The 21,166-nt window shown below is 45.9% G+C and overlaps 1 protein-coding gene across 1 annotated transcript in view; it reads left to right on the forward strand.

The window, feature by feature from the left end:
* The window catches only part of LOC138301781 (taste receptor type 1 member 3-like), a 69,603-nt gene that overhangs the window by 1,362 nt on the left and 47,075 nt on the right, over positions 1 to 21,166 (forward strand). The window contains exons 2-3 of the mRNA XM_069242284.1: positions 15,692 to 15,992; positions 18,416 to 19,201. Of these exons, the coding sequence (XP_069098385.1) occupies positions 15,692 to 15,992; positions 18,416 to 19,201 (1,087 nt within the window). The remainder of the gene's footprint in view (positions 1 to 15,691; positions 15,993 to 18,415; positions 19,202 to 21,166) is intronic.

Genomic DNA, 21,166 nt, shown 5'->3' on the forward strand with positions numbered 1-21,166 from the left:
ATAACAGACTTGTCATAGTTTGGACTCTTGCTCTTCAAGACTGCTGGTTTAAGGATGACAGTACTTTTGTTTGTAGGCGACTATGCCTATCCTACAACAAGTCGCAGCTGTCGTCCCAACCCTTCTGGCTCACTAGCAGCACATCACCAATCAGAATAGTAAAAGGTGATTTGTGGCAGCCTTTACGCATGGACTCGAGAGTAAGACATCTCAGGGAGTGTTGTGGTTAAACGGAGATTACCTCTTTCTCACAGATACATTATGTCTCAACCAAACACAGGCAATGACGAAGATGCAGTAAAGTTTCAATAGTTTTTATTTAACACAACTGCAATTTGCGATATGTTGCATGGGCTGCGATGATTAGGATAATGAACAGTGCAAGAAACAGAATTGTGAAGAAAAGAGTCATTATTACAAAGACCCCCACCATCTTGCAATAGCATGTAGAAGACACAATAGGTGTAATATGACCTAATACCCTAACATGATAGGTCTAACCTCCTACCTAAAGGAGAGATGGGTTTGTTAAACATAATCTGCCAATGCCATGTCCATGAGAGGAGCCCCCAACCCTCGTTACCTTGGAATGAGGTCTCTATCTCAGACTCCGCAGGGACACGAAGACTGGGTCAGCGTCAAACGACGCGCAGCATCGATTTCAGCGATGGTGGCGATTCCCCACTGGTCGGAATCCCTCTGATTATCTGTCTAAAGTGCGATGTATTTATACAGATCTACCAGGACCCCTGACGTAGGTGTGTTCCCAAACAATAGATAACAGACATGCTTGGGACAGCAATTATATATAAACAAATCCCTCGAAAGTATAGAGAGGGAAATTCCCTAAGTGTGAACACCTACAGTTTGTTTGTCTTTGTCGCTTGATCTTGATGCCTTAGCACGGTGGAAACTGATAATGCAAAGCATAACAAGTGGCCTAACTATAAAAAAGGCAGCCATCTTAGATGAATTAAATAATTAAATGGGCTAAGACAGAGCAAGCTAAGTAGGTTAAAAGTAACTAGGTGACGGGGACACGAGTCTGCAAGCCAAAGGCTAAGCTAACTCCTGTTATCCAATTAAAACAAACTAGGATTCACTACACCCTCCCCATTGCCGTAAGAGGTATGACAAAGGTACAGGAACCCAAAAGCTAAAACTGCTCTGAACTAAAAAACTAAAAACATAAAAACTAGCTAAAAAACTCTTTAAAATATGTTTAAAAAAGGATAGAAACTGTTCAGATAAAATACATACAGAGATGTTAATGTCAACCATGACAAGCACAGCGTACCAAAGCAAATTGTCAATTTAAATGCATAATTTTAATCGGGAAATGGCAAGCCAATTCATCAAATTATTTGCTGTAAGCGTGATCTTGATGAGTGTCATCGAAGTCACCAACCAAGGACCTAAGAAATTAGTCCACATCATCTGATGTTAAGTCAAGTGCTGGGCGGACAAACGGATCCACAGAGCAGGATTCAGCAGTAGTCTCTAGTGTAGTCATCCGTTGCACTGCCGTCGTCCATGGTAGACCTTAAAACGGAAACCTCACTTTGAGAGGTCTGAGGTCAGTATGCTCCTGGTCACAGATGAGAGCATGGAAGAGGAGAGTAAACCTCTCCCGACCTCCTCTCTGCCAAAGAAGGTGATGGGTCAGTGGAGGGTGTCATTCTCTCTGACTCCCTGACTCTAGATCAGAGAGGAGACTGCTATGAGTTGTTAGAGCAGTTCTCTTCCCTGTTTTCCCTTACTCCTGGACTTACCCATCTGTGTGTCCATGACATTGACACAGGAGACAGTGCCCCTGTGAAGAACAAAATTTACAGGTTATCGGATAAGGTGAAGGCCAGCATCAAGGAGGAGGTCAAGATGTTGACCTTAGGGGTTATTGAAAAGTCCAGTAGTCCCTAGGCCAGCTCTGTGGTGCTGGTTCCTAAGGCTGAAGCCAGAACTCCGGTTCTGTGTGGACTACCGGGGTCTCAACTCAGTCACACGGACTAACGCTGACCCAGTCCCCCGAGCTGATGAGCTTGTTGACAGGCTAAGCGCTGCCAAGTTCCTGAGTACCTTTGATCTCACATCAGGGTACTGACAGATCGCCTTGATTGAGGGGGCTAAAGAGAGATCTGCATTTTCCACACCTGATGGCTATTACCAGTTCTGGGTGATGCCCTTTGGGTTGAGATATGCTCCTGCTACCTTCCAACAGTTGGTTAACGGGGTCAAAGCTGGCAAGGATACCTATTGCGCAGCCTACCTAGATGACATAGCTGTCTATAGTTCCAGCTGGGAGGAACACCTGCTCCAACTCAAGGAGGTGCTTCAGGCTCTGCAACAGGCAGGCCTGACCATCTAGGCTAGTAAGTGCCAGATTGGGAAGGGTTCCGTGGTGCACTTGGACACCTAGTAGATGGTGGCAAGGTACAGCCACTCCAGGCCAAGTTTGAAACTATCAAGGCCTGGCAACCACCTAGAACACAGACAGAAGTGTGAGCCTTCTTAGGCCTTTCTGGATACTACTGTACTTCAAGGGCTATGGTACCATTGTGTCACCCTTGACAGAACTTACCTCCAAAATGCAACCTTGGTTGGTGAATTGGACAGAGGCTTGTCAGAAAGCCTTTGATACCCTGAAGGAAGCCATGTGCACGGCCCCTGTGTTTAAGACCCCTGACTACTCTCAGGAATCTATTGTGCAGACAGACACTTCAGAGCATGGCATAGGGGTGGTTCTAGCACAGCTAAATGAGGAGGGCTCAGACCAACCAGTAGTCTTTTTTAACAGAAGACTATTACCACGGGAACAGAGGTGGAGTGCTATTGAGAGAGAAGCATTTGCTGTAGTCTGGGCACTGAAGAAGCTGAGACCATACCTGTTTGGGACTCACTTCCGGGTTCAGACAGACCACAGGCCCCTCAGATGGCTCATGCAGATGAGGGGTGAGAATCCTAAACTCTTTAGGTGGTCCATTTCCCTACAGGGGATGAACATTACGGTGGAGCATTGCCGGGGAACTGACCAAGCCAACGCTGATGGTCTCTCCAGATACTTCTGCCTTAGCGATGAGAGCTCCCAGGAGGTTGGGTAGCTCTTCCCACTTTCAGCTGAGGGGGACACGTTAGACCTGACAGCCCTAGGGTGGTCACCAATAACTTTTTGCCTGCCTTTCTCCACTTTTTAGATACTGTTTGTGCTGGTTTTAAGGCTCTGCGCACTTTACCACTGCTAACCAGTGCTAAAGTGCATATGCTCTCTCCCTTTAAACATGGTAACATTGGATCATACCCAACTGGACTATTTAATTTACTTATAAGTCCCTAGTAGAGTGCACTATATGTGCCCAGAGCCTGTAGATTAAATGCTACTAGTGGGCCTGCAGCACTGATTGTGCAGCCCACTTACGTAGCCCCTTAACCTTGTCTCAGGCCTGCCATTGCAAGGCCTGTGTGTGCAGTTTCACTGCCAAATTCGACTTGGCATTTAAAAGTACTTGCCAAACCTAAAACTCCCCTTTTTCGACATATAAGACACCCCTAAGGTATGCCCTAGGTAACCCATAGGGCAGGGTGCTGTGTAGACAAAAGGCAGGACATTTACTGATGTAGTTTACATGTCCTGGTAGTGTAAAACTCCTAAATTTGTTTTTACACTGTTGTGAGGCCTGCTCTCTTCATAGGCTAGCATTGGGGCTGCCCTCATACATTGTTTAAGTGGTAGCTGCTGATCTGAAAGGAGTAGGAAGGACATATTTAGTATGGCCAGAGTAGTTATATAGAATCCTGCTGTAAGGAAATGCCTCCTTGGCATGGTTACTCCCTGACTTTTTGCCTTTGCTGATGCTAAGTTTTGATTGAAAGTGTGCTGGGACCCTCCTAACCAGGCCCCAGGACCAGATTTCTTTCCCTAAACTGTACCTTTGCTTCCACAATTGCAAAGCCCTGGCACTCAGATAAGTCCCTTGTAACTGGTACCCCTGGTACCAAGGGCCCCGATGCCAGGGAAGGTCTCTAAGGGCTGCAGCATGTCTTATACCACCCTGGGGACCCCTCACTCAGCACATGCACACTGCTTCACAGCTTGTGTGTGCCGGTGGGGAGAAAATAACTAAGTCGACATGGCACTCCCCTCAGGGTGCCATGCCACCTCACACTGCCTGTGGCATAGGTAAGTCACCCCTCTAGTAGGCCTTACAGCCCTAAGACAGGGTGCACTATACCACAGGTGAGGGCATATGAGCATGACCACTATTCCCCTTCAGTGTCTAAGCAAAACCTTAGACATTGTAAGTACAGGGTAGCCATAAGAGTATATGGTCTGGGAGTTTGTCAAACACGAACTCCACAGTTCCATAATGACTACACTGAAATCTGGGAAGTTTGGTATCAAAGTTCTCAGCACAATAAATGCACACTGATGCCAGTGTGCAATTTATTGTAACATGCACCCAGAGGGCATCTTGGAGATGCCCCCTGAATGCCAACCCGACTTCTAGTGTGGGGCTGACCAGGTTCTGCCAGCCTGCTACAACCAGACGAGTTGCTGGCCACATGGGGAGAGTGCCTTTGTCACTCTGTGGCCACGAACAAAGCATACACTGGGTGGAGGTGCTTCACACCTCCCCCTGCAGGAACTGTAACACCTGGCAGTGAGCCTCAAAGGCTCATCCCCTTTGTTACAGTGCCCCAGGGCATCCCAGCTAGTGGAGATGCCCGCTCCTCCGGCCACTGCCCCCACTTTTGGCGGCAAGGCTGGAGGAGGTAATTAGATAAACAAGGAGGAGTCACCCATCAGTCAGGACAGCCTGAGCTGAGGTGACCGCTACCTTTAGAATTCCTACATCTTAGTTTTGGAGGATTCCCCCAATAGGATTAGGGATGTGCCCCCCTCCCCACAGGGAGGAGGCACAAGGAGGGTGTAGCCACCCTCCAGGACAGTAGCCATTGGCTACTGCCCTCCCAGACCTAAACACACCCCTAAATCTAGTATTTAGGGGCACCCCAGAACCCAGGGAATCAGATTCCTGCAACCTGAACTACAAAGAAGGACTGCTGACCTACAAGCCTGCAGAGATGATGGACGACAACAACTGCTTTGGCACTAGCCCTACCGGCCTGTCTCCAGAGTCGAAAACCTGCAACTAGCGACGCATCCAACAGGGACCAGCGACCTCTGAAGCCTCAGAGGACTGTCCTGAACCCTGGGACCAAGAAACTCCTGTGAGCAGCGGCTCTGCTCAAAAACAGCAACATCTTTGAAACAAAAAAGCAACTTCCAAAGAACTCACTCTTCCCGCCGGAACCGTGAGACTTCACACTCTGCACCTGACGCCCCCGGCTCGAGATCCAGAGAACCAACACCACAGGGAGGACTCCCCGGCGACTGTGACCCCATGAGTAGCACGAGACGACCCCCCTGGACCCTCACAGCGACGCCTGCACAGAGAATTCAGAGGCTCCCCCTGACCGCGACTGCCTGTAACAAGGGTCCCGATGCCTGGACCAAGGACTGCACCCGCAGCCCCCAGGACCAGAAGGAACCGAACCTCCATGCAGGAGTGACCCTCAAGGCGACCCTCTGCCTAGCCCAGGTGGTGGCTGTCCCGAGAAGCCCCCCCTGTGCCTGCCTGCACCGCTAGAGTGACCCCCGGGTCTCTCCATTGTTTCCTATCTAAAGCCCGATGCCTGCTTTGCACACTGCACCCGGCCGCCCCAGTGCCATTGAGGGTGTGTTTTGTGTGCCTACTTTTGTCCCCCCCAGTGCTTTACAAAACCCCCTGGTCTGCTCCCCGAGGAGGCGGGTACTTACCTGCTGGCAGACTGGAACCGGAGCACCCCTGTTCTCCATAGGTGCCTATGTGTTTTGGGCACCTCTTTGAGCTCTGCACCTGACGGGCCCTGAGCTGCTGCTGTGGTAACTTTGGGGTTGTCTTGAACCCCCAACGGTGGGCTGCCTATGTCCAGGAACTGAGACTTGTAGGTGTTTTACTTACCTCACAATCTAACCATTACTTACCTCCCCAGGAACTGTTGATTTTTGCACAGTGTCCACTTTAAAAATAGCTTATTGCCATTTTAACAAAGACTGTATATAATATTGCTTTATTTCAAAGTTCCTAACTTACCTGTGTGGAGTACCTTGCAGTTTATGTGTTTACTTCAAATCTTGAACTTGTGGTTCTTAAAATAAACTAAGAAAATATATTTTTCTATATAAAAACCTATTGGCCTGGAGTAAGTCTTTGAGAGTGTGTTCCTCATTTATTCCCTGGGTGTGTACAACAAATGCTTAACAGTACCCTCTGATAAGCCTACTGCTCAACCACACTATCACAAAATAGAGCATTAGAATTGTCTAATTTTACCACTATCCTACCTCTAAGGGGAACCCTTGGACTCTGTGCACACTATTTCGTACTTTGAAATAGTATATACAGAGCCAACTTGCTACACCTGCTGACTGGTGAAGTTGGATTTCATATTACTATTTTAGGAATGCCACTTTTAGAAAGTGAGCATTTCTCTGCACTTAAATATTTCTGTGCCTTACAATCCACGTCTGGCTGGGTTTAGTTGACAGCTCCTTGTGCATTCACTCAGACACATCCCAAACACAGGATACTCAGCCTCAGCCTAGGGCAGGGTGCTGTATAGGCAAAAGGCAGGACATGTACTGATGTAGTTTACATGTCCTGGTAGTGTAAAACTCCTAAATTCGTTTTTACACTGCTGTGAGGCCTGCTCCCTTCATAGGCTATCATTGGGGCTGCCCTCATACATTGTTTGAGTGGTAGCTGCTGATCTGAAAGGAGTAGGAAGGTCTTATTTAGTAATGCCAGAATGGTGATATAAAATCCTGCTGACTGGTGAAGTTGGATTTAATATTACTATTTTAGAAATGCCACTTTTAGAAAGTGAGCATTTCTCTGCACTTAAATCTTTCTGTGCCTTACAATCCACATCTGGATGGGTTTAGTTGACAGCTTCTTGTGCATTCACTCAGACACATCCCAAACACAGGATACTCAGCCTCACTTGCATACATCTGCATTTTGAATGGGCTGGGAGGGTGGAGGACCTGCCTTCACACAAAGGACTGACACACCCCATACTGGGACCCATAGCAGACAGGATTGAACTGAAAGGGGACCTGGTGCACTTCTAAGCCACTCTTTGAAGTCTCCCCCACTTCAAAGGCACATTTGGGTATATAAACAGGGCCTCTGCCCCTACCAACTCAGACACTTCCTGGAGAAGAAACTTGAACCAGAACCTGCATCCTGCCATGAAGAACTGACTGGCTGCCCTAAGGACTCACCTGTCTGCTTTCAGTGAAGGACTGCTGCCTTGCTGTTGCCCTGTTGCCTCGCTGCTCTCTGGCTGTGGAGAAGAAGTGTTCTCCAAGGGCTTGGATAGAGCTTGCCTCCTGTTCCCTGAAGTCTCAGGACCAAAAAGACTTCAACTCTACAAGAAGGACTCCTTGTGAGGCGAAATTCAACGCAACGAAATTCACAGCCTGCCAAAAATGACGCAGAGCCTGCACCGCAGTGAAAATTTCACTGCACACCAAACTGGAACGACGCAGCCCGACTTCGCAACGAGAAGATCGACGCAGCGCCAGCCTATCAACCGGATATTCAACGCACCGCCTACTGGATTGCCGTGCAGCCGAACGCAGCCCGCCTTCCAGAGAGGAATCGACACAGTGCCTGCCGTGCAGTAGAAAATTTGCTGCAACGCCCACCGGATCGACGCAGCTCCTGTGACTTCGTCCTGCCAGCGCAGGAAATCCACGCATTGTCCCCGGGGCATCTGAAAACCCCGCAACCCGAAGAGGATCCATGAACGAGCGCCGGAAATCAACGCACAGCCGTGAAAACTAAACGACGCGTCACCATGTGCGGTCCGAGAAATCGACGCACACCCCTTTGTTTCCACGCTTCTCCTCCTCTGTGGTTCTTTGCGGAGATTTTTCACGCGAAGCAGGTACTTTGTGCTTGAAAGAGACTTTGTTTGCTTTTAAAAGACTTAAGACACTTTATATCACTTTTCAGTGACATCTCAACATACACTTATTGCATTTTTAATCGTTTTGACCTGAAACTTATCAGATAAATACTATATATTTTTCTAAACACTGTGTGGTGTATTTTTGTGGTGCTATATTGTGTTATTGTATGATTTATTGCACAAATACTTTACACATTGCTTTCTAACAAAATATATTTTAGCTATATAAAAACCATTTGTAAGGAAATGCCTCCTTGGCATGGTTGCCCCCTGACTTTTTGCCTTTGCTGATGCTATGTTTACAATTGAAAGTGTGCTGAGGCCTGCTAACCAGGCCCCAGCACCAGTGTTCTTTCCCTAACCTGTACTTTTGTATCCACAATTGGCAGACCCTGGCCTCCAGATAAGTCCCTTGTAACTGGTACTTCTAGTACCAAGGGCCCTGATGCCAAGGAAGGTCTCTAAGGGCTGCAGTATGTCTTATGCCACCCTGGAGACCTCTCACTCAGCACAGACACACTGCTTGCCAGCTTGTGTGTGCTAGTGAGGACAAAACGAGTAAGTCGACATGGCACTCCCCTCAGGGTGCCATGCCAGCCTCTCACTGCCTATGCAGTATAGGTAAGACACCCCTCTAGCAGGCCTTACAGCCCTAAGGCAGGGTGCACTATACCATAGGTGAGGGTACCAGTGCATGAGCATGGTACCCCTACAGTGTCTAAACAAAACCTTAGACATTGTAAGTGCAGGGTAGCCATAAGAGTATATGGTCTGGGAGTCTGTCAAACACGAACTCCACAGCACCATAATGGCTACACTGAAAACTGGGAAGTTTGGTATCAAACTTCTCAGCACAATAAATGCACACTGATGCCAGTGTACATTTTTTTGTAAAATACACCACAGAGGGCACCTTAGAGGTGCCCCCTGAAACTTAACCGACTGTCTGTGTAGGCTGACTAGTTCCAGCAGCCTGCCACACCAGAGACATGTTGCTGGCCCCATGGGGAGAGTGCCTTTGTCACTCTGAGGCCAGTAACAAAGCCTGCACTGGGTGGAGATGCTAACACCTCCCCCAGGCAGGAGCTGTAACACCTGGCGGTGAGCCTCAAAGGCTCACCCCTTTGTCACAGCCCAGCAGGGCACTCCAGCTTAGTGGAGTTGCCCGCCCCCTCCGGCCACGGCCCCCACTTTTGGCGGCAAGGCTGGAGGGAACAAAGAAAGCAACAAGGAGGAGTCACTGGCCAGTCAGGACAGCCCCTAAGGTGTCCTGAGCTGAAGTGACTCTAACTTTTAGAAATCCTCCATCTTGCAGATGGAGGATTCCCCCAATAGGGTTAGGATTGTGACCCCCTCCCCTTGGGAGGAGGCACAAAGAGGGTGTACCCACCCTCAGGGCTAGTAGCCATTGGCTACTAACCCCCCAGACCTAAACACGCCCTTAAATTTAGTATTTAAGGGCTACCCTGAACCCTAGAAAATTAGATTCCTGCAAACTACAAGAAGAAGGACTGCCTAGCTGAAAACCCCTGCAGAGGAAGACCAGAAGACGACAACTGCCTTGGCTCCAGAAACTCACCGGCCTGTCTCCTGCCTTCCAAAGATCCTGCTCCAGCGACGCCTTCCAAAGGGACCAGCGACCTCGACATCCTCTGAGGACTGCCCCTGCTTCGAAAAGACAAGAAACTCCCGAGGACAGCGGACCTGCTCCAAGAAAGGCTGCAACTTTGTTTCCAGCAGCCTTGAAAGAACCCTGCAAGCTCCCCGCAAGAAGCGTGAGACTTGCAACACTGCACCCCGGCGACCCCGACTCGGCTGGTGGAGATCCAACACCTCAGGAGGGACCCCAGGACTACTCTGATACTGTGAGTACCAAAACCTGTCCCCCCTGAGCCCCCACAGCGCCGCCTGCAGAGGGAATCCCGAGGCTTCCCCTGACCGCGACTCTTTGAATCCAAAGTCCCGACGCCTGGGAGAGACCCTGCACCCGCAGCCCCCAGGACCTGAAGGACCGGACTTTCACTGGAGAAGTGACCCCCAGGAGTCCCTCTCCCTTGCTCAAGTGGAGGTTTCCCCGAGGAATCCCCCCCTTGCCTGCTTGCAGCGCTGAAGAGATCCCGAGATCTCTCATAGACTAACATTGCGAACCCGACGCTTGTTTCTACACTGCACCCGGCCGCCCCCGCGCTGCTGAGGGTGAAATTTCTGTGTGGGCTTGTGTCCCCCCCGGTGCCCTACAAAACCCCCCTGGTCTGCCCTCCGAAGACGCGGGTACTTACCTGCAAGCAGACCGGAACCGGGGCACCCCCTTCTCTCCATTCTAGCCTATGTGTTTTGGGCACCACTTTGAACTCTGCACCTGACCGGCCCTGAGCTGCTGGTGTGGTGACTTTGGGGTTGCTCTGAACCCCCAACGGTGGGCTACCTTGGACCAAGAACTGAACCCTGTAAGTGTCTTACTTACCTGGTAAAACTAACAAAAACTTACCTCCCCCAGGAACTGTGAAAATTGCACTAAGTGTCCACTTTTAAAGTAGCTATTTGTCAATAACTTGAAAAGTATACATGCAATTGAAATGATTCAAAGTTCCTAATGTACTTACCTGCAATACCTTTCAAACAAGATATTACATGTTGAATTTGAACCTGTGGTTCTTAAAATAAACTAAGAAAAGATATTTTTCTATAACAAAACCTATTGGCTGGATTTGTCTCTGAGTGTGTGTACCTCATTTATTGTCTATGTGTATGTACAACAAATGCTTAACACTACTCCTTGGATAAGCCTACTGCTCGACCACACTACCACAAAATAGAGCATTAGTATTATCTCTTTTTACCACTATTTTACCTCTAAGGGGAACCCTTGGACTCTGTGCATGCTATTCCTTACTTTGAAATAGCACATACAGAGCCAACTTCCTACACCATTGGCCTGGAGTTAGTCGTTGTGTGTGTGTGTGCTTCCTTTATTGCTTGTGTGTATACAACAAATGCTTTGCACTACCCTCTGATAAGCCTACCTGCTCCACCACACTACCACAAGAGAGAGCATTAGTAGTATCTATTTTAGCCGCTGCTAAGGCCCTGGGACCCCTGGATTGTGTTCACACTATATCTCCTTTTGATATAATATATACAGAGCCAGCTTCCTACACTTGGTCCTCGGCACTGCAGGGTGCCATTGTAGGCATCAAAGTATCATGAATCCTAAACCTGTAATAATAAGTGCACATTCATGTTTATTACTGGAGAGCAAGGCCAAATTCCATTTCATTAAATTCATACAGTGAAGCTGACAAGAGGAAAACAGTTTGCCTTAAGGACTGCATGTTACAATGACTTATTAAAGGAAACAACACTGCTAATCATCACAAGTTGTCTTTAAACTCCCTGCAAAACTTGAACACCTTGCACATAGTTTTTTTGTCAAATATATTTTCTTGAAGCAAATACACACAAAACAAAGAGTATAATCGATATATGCAGATGCGCAGCGTGCAATAGCTATTTATTGCAATTGTGGGGGAGGGCATCAGGACCCTCTCGTGAGCTGGTGTATGTCTCTCCACACCACATGTGGCGCATGGAACCTTTAAACAACGTAAAGCCCTCTAAGTGCGAGTTCCTCCTCGTTTTCCTGTGGTGTTCACAGCTAAAACAACTCGAATTTGAATGCACACATCCTGTTGCAGCACTAGGGCTGTGTTTTTTCTGCCTGTTAACTGGTCCGTGCACAACAGCTGCCTCCAGGTGTGGATAAGAACGAAGGAGGGCTTCAGAGCACGGATTCTAATATACAAATTACTCATCTACCCATTAAAATGAGATTTTGGAAGAAGTTCACGGTTCAGACAGATTGAGGAATTATTCTCTTCAGAGTAAGGTATTCCACGTTTTGACAACCCTTTCCACTCCTCAGGAGCGGGCCTTCGACCCTCCGAAGTGCAGCCATTTTCTATTTTGTTTTTGCGACGCCCTGATCCACTCTTGTAGTCGAGCGGCCCACAGTTTACGGAACGGCGTTGTTTCCCATCTTTACTGGTGCTGCTGTGCTATGTTTCTGCAGTGTGTTCATTCGATGGCTTTCTTCCTGGGAATAGGAACTCTCCCGAGACCTACCGAATACACCGACCTCCACACCTATCAGGTCTTCCAGGAAGCCGGTGACATCATGCTCGGCGGATTATTTCCCATCCACTCCAGCGTGAGTGACGTGGGTGACCCCTCAAGGCCTGAACCGCTGACCTGCACGAAGTAAGCAGCTAGCAGCCTCCATACATTTCAGGTTTGGAATGGAGGGCGAATAGTTACATGATATAAGAAGGGGGCAAGTGGGGTCAGAAGTTATAACTGAAAAAGGTAGCTTAATTAATGAAACGCGAGACACTACTGCAACGATGCATGTGTAACCTGAAGGTTGAGGTTTGAATATTGACTGGGACATCCAGTTTTGTAACCCCCTGGAGAGAGACCATAAATACTATTGAGTTGGGAGATAAAGGTACCTTTCATTCAAAGAACCGAGGAGCAAATTTCAGAAATGGGCAATGTTAATGTTATAGAAGCTGGAAGCAGAGTTTTGGCTAAGGTTTCTGTATGGTTCCATGTCTCCCACACTGCAATGCCTCAGCTCTGGATCTCTCTTGCACAAATGTTTGTCTTCAAGTGCATTAGTTCAATCGGAGCAACTTATTTGAACCTAGACTGCAACTCTCATAAAAAGATTAGGCTGTTGAGGACTCGAAATCTGTGTTCTTGTTTTATGATAACCTTAGATTTACCAAAGGTTTAATTATTTTCAAAACTGTCATTTGGAAGTACAGAGGATATTGCATAATGGCCAATTTGATTTTGAGAGATGCTGTTTCTAAGAAATAAAGTTGAATGTAGTGGCGTCTTCAGAACAAGATACCTGACAAGATCTTTGAGCGCAACAAAATGAATGTGTTGGGATAACCATATTCCTATAAAATATGCCTTAATACTCTGACAAAACCTTTAAAGGTTGCTGAAAAGGCAATATCGACTTCCCATCTTTCAATCCTTTTGCCATCAAAATAGAACAGTTTTGTGATGAGAGATCCGTCTGCATATGGCGCGAGAGCAATGCTGTACCAAACAGAATACAGTTGGGTTTTCCTCTCACACTTTGATATTTTTGAAACAGTGGTTCTCTTTTAAGGGGCTCAATTTACTTGCTTTTGGGCTGGAGAACATTTTTGGTGTGATTTGTGAGATTTGTGGGCGGTACATGTTTTGTTAAAACTGACCATAAGCCCCAGTTATAAATGATTTAGTCTCAGGTGCAGATAAATCAACTTCTAGGTTGTGTACTGCTACAATAGAAATTAATGGCGTACATGAAGCCATTGGGACTGGGAACCCAAAGCAGCCGTGGACGTCATTAAGGGGACGCCAGGGGTCGCAGCTGCGACCACTGGCTTGCCCCTTGCGACCCCTGGGACTGCCTTTGCAACCCCTGGCCTCAGAGGTGTCAAAATCAATGTCAGTAACACAGGGACAGCTCGTCCTTATGGACATTGCTTGAGGCTCCACTTTCTTGTTTTCACAAAGTCTTTCATATTACACTGATAGTTACTAATGTTATATTATTCATACGTAGTATAATAAAAATGAAGTTCAGTTTGCTTGAAGTTTGAGGTAGTAAAAACACTTGTAAATGTATGTTGTGTGCATGCTTGCAGGAGAGAGTGCCCTCATGTAAAAGAGAGTGTGTGTATGAGTACTGTGTGTGTATGGGTAAGCATGGGAGGGTGAATGAAAGTAAAGGTGAAATGACGTGTGATGTCACTTCTGCCACCCCTGTTTTTTTAGTGAATTGAAGTCCATTAAAGCAGCCCTGGTAAATTTCGTCAGCCCAGCCCCCATAGGGTACATAGCAAGCAGGCCTGACCACTACAGTACAAGGGGGTTTTGAGGGTTCTCCCCACCAACCAAATTTGGTAAACAAAATGGCAAAGGTGCATTCTATGACATATTTTAGATTATAGATTCCATTGCATTAGCTTTTAAAGAATAGTAAATGATGACCTTCCAGTGCACCAGCATATGTCAATCTTTATACGGGTACTCCAATGATTCCCTCACCATCACCCTCTAACAGTGCCTCTCCTCTCTCCATAGCCTATCCTTCACATGAGTTTAATTTCTTTCATAGCGCATCTCTTACCAGCATCGGGTGTTGGACTGCTTTACATTACACACACATACAGAGTTTCACAAATCATGCTCAACATCCTTCTTCCATCTGCATTCATTCTTGTGTCTGCAATCGTTGTTGCTAATGCAATCTATGTAGTATTTGTAACCATTCACATTCATTTACAAAAATTAAAGAATCATTGATTACCATAGGTCAGCTTCACCTCATGGTGCAGCATTTACATCCACAAAGCCCTAGTTATTCCCAAAAGTAAGGCCCTTGGTGAATGTTTCAGTGGAGAGTGTCTTCTACAGAGTACTTGATGGGGAACCAATTTAGGGTCTCTCCTATCCAATGGCACATCATAAGAATCCCCTGGGGAGCTACAAATCTGCAGTTTGGGAGGCCCCCAAAACTCAGCGAAAATGGAGAAATACAGGGAAACTCGGGGACAAAAGGAAACATGGTGAGGATGGTACAGCTGCATGGTCAGGCAGGAACATTTATCCTGTTAGAATGCTTATACTCTAACCATGGATACTCTGTAGTCAGTTAGGAAATGCCATTCTTTGTGGCTCTGCAGTGCAGTGCTTGCCTCTAGTATTTATGTCTTGTAATTCTATGTATAAACACCTTCACCACCTATTTCTGCAGTGAACCTCGCTTTTTTACAGATTGTACAAAGGTGGTCTAGGAAGAGGAAGGAAGAGTTACAGAGATAAATAAAGAGCAAGGGAGGAACCTAAGGCCTGATTTAGAACTTTGTGGATGGAATACTCTGTCACAAACCTGATGGACATTCCACCCACCATATTACGGTCCGCATAGAATATAATGATATTGTAATAAGGTGGACAGGAGATCCGTCACGTTTGTGACTGAGTAGTCCCCTCTACCAAGTTCTAAATCAGGCCCATAATGTGGAAACTTCAGTGTTGTTGGAAGAGGAATCAGATTGGGTCACCTGAAAGGTGTACGGAAATAGCTTCTGGAGCTGGCAATTGTCATTCCAATATCAGTTATTGGGAATGAGGGAACTGTTGATTGCCAGTTACAGGCGAAAGAGGCAGAGCACAAGGTATAACGTGTGTTCCATTTACAAATAGCTATAAAGTCTTAAACAATTCTCAACCCCCAGTAGCAATGGTCAAATTTCCAGTTTGCCCTGGAAAAGAGGGATATTGGTTCTTATCTGTTAGTTTGGTATACTTGTTGTACCCAGGAGTCTACTTCATCTAGTGGGACAGGATTTCAGTTGCTGAACTTTTGCATTTTGAAAGGGATCATTAAAAATTTAATCTTAACTTTACTAAGGAGAATCGTTCACAAAATACAGCTTCCGATTGTCCAATAAGCAGGTTGAACACTTCAAGGTGACCCTAAATAGAAATGATCAGTTTTTTTTTTTATGTCAGAGCAGTAGTTCGAAAAAGAGGGACAATATGTCTGATGAAAGTACCTACCTTTGTATTCTGTGTTCCTATGTAATGTTTATGGCTCTTTTTGCAGCTGGAAACATTCAGGTTTCGTGCAGGCTCTGGCTATGAGGTATGCCATTGAGGAAATCAACAACTCATCGATTTTTCTCCCAGGAAGGCGCTTGGGCTATGAAATTTATGACACCTGCATGCAGCCCAGGGTCATGATGCACAATGCCATGCTGTTCATCACCGAGAGCCGAACCCAAGATATTTCAGCCCGCTGCAACCTCACTGCGTACAGTACTCGGATCTTGGCAGTAATTGGGCCGGGCTCCTCTGAGGTCGCTATGCCAACAGTGAAGCTGCTCAGCACCTTCCTCATTCCGCAGGTTGGAAATTTGAAAGACTCAGCTCTTGCCAGTAAAAGTAAAATAATGTAAAATTTGAAAACATTTTAAAAAGGGTGTTTTTAGGGGAACTCTTGGATCTCTGGAGAGACTCAGGATAATGTGGCTTGTGACTAAACACTGGTTAAAATTACTATTTCCAAACTGAAAATTGTTTCCACTGGAACCAATTTCATCATATTTGTAGTTGAACATTGTTTTGTATGTGTTTAGCCGAAACATTCTTAGAATATATCCAGAAAAAAACAGTGTGCTGCCACCCAGAACAAATAGGAGCAGTTGTTAACTAATCAAATGGTATTTTAAGAGGGTGATTAACATTTTTCCTACAGTCCATATGGCAATTTCCAGTCTTCATGGCTTGCTTTCTCTGCCATAGAGAGCCCGAAAAGGGAAAACCGTTCTGTATTCTTCATCTTCCCCAATGAGGTATAAGTCACTTTATTTTTTTAAATTGTTGGTACCCTAAAGTGGTGGAGGTATGCTTAGTGAGCATGGCGTGGGGTGCATTTGCTACATTCTCCTTTATTTTTCATTTCTAATACAAGCATTATTGTATTCTTCCCTCTCCCAACAGAGAGTAGGGGTGTAATTTGTCACACTCCAATGTAATGGGTGGCCCAATACATGCGGAGGTAAGCCTCACCCACTTGAAGATTGACAAAGATGTCTCAACTAAGCAGGTTACATCGTCACCTACAATAATTGTCCTGCACCGCAGGCAGTGAAAACGGGAACTGAAAGGTCGGACAGATCCATTATCTTTACCCCTTATGGCTCAACCTATAGATAAGTTAACCCTGATCTGGAAGCCACTCTGTTGGAAGTGCCATGAGGAATTTCAACAAAGCTCACACCCAAGCATTAATAAGCCAGGAAGTGAGAGAGGCAATTGACATACTAGCTCTTCTGGGCTGTGACCAATGCTGAGTAAAGCAGGATCCAGAGGGCAGGTGTTAGCATTGTTAAGCCAATAATAATTTCAGGCTGCTCCCACATATCTTATGCATTTAGATGACTTCTAACCAAGTTGCCCTTGACTAAAAAAATCATGCCCCAGGAAGTAACATTAGTAATTTCACCAGCAGTCCTGCTGGAGAGAATTTCATACTTATATTTAAAAACAAATTAATTTGCATAGTGGAAATCTGCCATTGTTCTGGCGTTTTGAGGATTACAATAGCCCTGTGGTGGCTTTGCACCAGGTTCCAAAGGTTTTAACCTTATTCCAGAGGCCAGGTTGGCTTAATGTGGGCACCAGGTAAATTAATTGGTGTTTGAGTGCTTAATGCGGAGGGAGTCACCAATTTTTTAAGCATTCCCTGGGTCAATAGAGATGTCCGTTACTTGTCATATGAAGGTTTGTTTGTGCGCTTTCTTGATGGCAAGTGCCTTTGAGGTACTGTGAAAGCTAACATCATTGTATATTTGGAGTTTGCAAAATATATTATAGAAGTTATGTGTAATGTATTTTGTTGGATGTTAGTCTGTGTCATGATGGTACCTGCCATTTTGAATTTGATGATATCCAGTTACATGGAGTATGTGTGATTTGTTGGATTAATGAGGGGTGTTCTGTTCAATATAGTCTATTATTTTTTCGTGTGTAGTGTGTATTGATAAACGTGTTGTGAGCAATGTGATAGCTGGTCATACGGCATAGCTGTTTTCTGTTGGGTGTGTAAATAAAGTTCCCTCTAGTTTGTTTTATTGGTTGCGGAGTTATAGCAAACTATAGGTGTATTTGACAATGTTTTATCCCCAATATGAATTATTCTTGACCACCAGCGTCATGAAATCCTGGAAAGAAGTATCACAGGAGGTGATGTTGGTAATGAATTCGATCTTGTTACAGGCATTACATTCACACAAAATAAACCTGCCTCGCACTCCCACAACATTTCGATAAAACAAGCATGCCCAGATACGCATGACCAGAATTGCTTTACAGCACACATATGTGGCAGTGAGTTGACAGCATTTAACCCAGAATGTAGCATGGCCATCTGTCACATTTGTGTTTGTTGAATGGTATTCCTTCCTTTCCCCCTCTCCCGCCTTCCACAAATCTTTATTTCTTGACATCTTCGGTTCAGAACGAGGGACAGATTTACTGCTAAGCACAAGAGACTAGCATGAAATCAGCCCCTGCAGTGTCTGTGGTACAGATCCTATGCTAAAATCACCAGATATACCCTAATAGTGCAGTCTTTCTCAACATGATTAGTTCTAGGCTATCAATTTAAGTAAGATGAAACCAGCAATTCAGATTTACATGCGACCAAAAAGAGCAGGCATATTCCAGGTGCATTTAAGGTGCTTGATGGAGTATCATGAGGTGATGGCAGTCAGGGTAGTATTGGTATATTTATGGAACTGTATGAATATATATATTTTTTTTACAGATCAGCTATGCGATCACTTCTGACAAGTTCAGTGATAAAAACATATTCCAGTCTTTCCTACGGACAGTGCCAAGCGACGAGGGTCAGGTGCGAGGGATGATTGAGCTGGTTGCTCACTTCCATTGGAACTGGGTGGCCACACTAGCCAGCGATGATGAGTACGGAAAGGCAGCTCAAAGTCAACTGTCCACCCTTGCTTTGCAAAGCGGTATTTGCATCGCACATGAGGGCTTGCTACCAACTTACTCCACTGCTGCAGAGACTTCTCCCATCATCAGAGACATTATTAGACAAATACACCAAAAAAATGTCAATGTGATCATAGTTTTTGTCCCAGACACCATTTCTAAGACACTCTTCCAGGAGGTTATACAGATGAACTTGACCAAGGTGTGGATTGCCAGTTCCGCATGGGTGCTGTCTGACCAGGTTCTGTCCCTTGCTGGAATAGAGAAAATTGGAACCGTGATTGGCTTCTCACACAGAGGGAACCTTGTGCCCGGATTCCAGGAATATATGGCTGGGGCTATCTCTGAAATGGGACAAGGAGATAATACTCTTTCTTCTGCAATTACTACCTTTTCAGTGCGCTCGCCAAACAATTTATATAAAGAAGAAGACACCATGCACAACCCTGTTGCTGAAGGAGTGCCCTGGATCCGGTTAGCGCAGCATGCATACAGTGTCTACACGGCAGTGTACAGTGCAGCTCATGCCCTGCATGATATCCTTAACTGCAACACAGAAACATGCAAAAAGGTGGACTCCAACATCTACCCCTGGCAAGTATGTTATGAGACCGTCATTGTACACATTGAAATGTATCTACTGGCTCTGGTTGTTCTTTGTAGATATGCCCTGCCACCCATGTTAATGGATAGCACCAAATTAACCACCCTTTAGCATGTTCTAGTTCGCGGGCATACAGAATGATAGATTTCTATGGTGAAACCCTATCCATTTTACCTTTTTGGTACTTAATGGAACAGACAACAAATACTCCCCACAAACGTCAAAACCAGACATTTTCAGCTTAGATCCAAAGGACAAAATCCAGGCCACGTTTCAGGATATTATCAAAAGATGAGATTACATGCAGCGTATACATTTTAATTTGTACCTTTGATATCAAATCTTGATTTTCACAACCCATAAACATCCTCTCGTCCAACTCAAAATATATAAATCATTCTGAAGAACATCTGTGCCATACTATTGAGTTAGGATGTGGAGGCATTTCTCCACAAAATGAAGGCATCAGCAGAAGCCTCGACCTGCACAGTTCCTGATAAACAACAGTGTTTCCAGGTGAATATTGTTATAATTGAAAGACAGTGTCACGGTAGCTGTGACCTTCCCGACTAAAGATGACCATCTTGAATGAGACATCTCCCCCCTCTATGTAAGACCAATATGGATTGGTGCACGCAGACAGGGAAAAAGAGAGGGGCAGCTTCTCCATAAGGGTGGAGGAGTGTTGCCCCCTGCAAGCAGCGGCAGCTGCAAATCTTTTCCACAAAAATGATAAACAAACTTTGTTTATTATCATTTTTAGGGAAAGGGGGCAGGGCCATGGGGGTGACGAGCAATGAGGGGAAGTGCTCAGTTGAACAGTTGCTGGCTGGAGAGACCCTGCACAGGCTCCTAGTCTCCCTGGGAGCGCACTGGCTGAGCGCTCCCAGCCAATCCTGATGCTGCTCTGAGCAGCATCAGTATTGGCACAGGGCATGTCGGAAGAGGAGAGGAGAGGAGCAGCGCGGCCGTGAAGGCGGCGGCACAGGTAAGCGGTTGTTTATTATTTGTAATTTAACCCTCCTCACTCCCCCCGTGCGCCACCCACCCCTTCTGCATCACACGAGCCACGAATGGAAAAAGATATACCATGTAACAGGGAACCTGATAAAGTTTGCAAAAATATAGAGTCCATGGAAGTCTGGGGAGAGAAAGGGGGAGAGGCATGATTCTGGGAACATGTAGGTAAAATGGGCCAGTTGCATCCTTAGATAAAGGGGGAAACAAGGACACCACCAAGGCCAGGGCAATGTAATGGCACTATGGAAATAAGGTGAATATGTACATTTTGAAATCTGTGGACCCTAAAGTGATAGCTTACCAAATACTGAATAAACACAGTTTAAAAAAAAAAGATGATCATCTTTGGTAGAAATTGGGGGACATATTTCTAACTTTTGTGGCACAGGGCAGTGCAGCAAGTCACCTTGCTGCGCTACCCTGTGTCACCGGAAAAGGACAGGAATATACTGTATTTAACTAATATGATGCATTCCTAGCTTTTCCCTTGCACTGGCGTCGTTTTGGAAGTCTAGCACCAATGCAGGCACCCTTGCACCACGGTGCAAGGGTGCTGGTGTTGTAGGCAGGATTGTTTTGTGCAGGAAGGTGTACCTTTGTGTGCAGAAACAACCCTGAGAGGCTTTTCCCTCTTTCTATTTGTGCTACAGAATGCAGCACACATCGAAAGAGGAAAAAAGCACAAGGAGAGATAAAGATATTTCTCCTTGTTACACCTCTCCTGGGGAGGCATATCTTTTTGATGCATTCCCAGGTGTACCACGTTTGATAAATCTGGAAATGCGTCAAAAACCATGGGCAGTGTGTGGGAATACCCACAAAACACCCATGCAACACCTCACTGGCGCAGAATAATACAATACAGTGATTTGCGCTGTGTTGCATTCTTCCTAATTTTTGAAGCTCTTCAGAGCCTAGCAAAGTGGCTTTGTGTGACTT

Source organism: Pleurodeles waltl, chromosome 6 (assembly GCF_031143425.1).
Source record: "Pleurodeles waltl isolate 20211129_DDA chromosome 6, aPleWal1.hap1.20221129, whole genome shotgun sequence".
NCBI classification, from domain to species: domain Eukaryota; kingdom Metazoa; phylum Chordata; class Amphibia; order Caudata; family Salamandridae; genus Pleurodeles; species Pleurodeles waltl.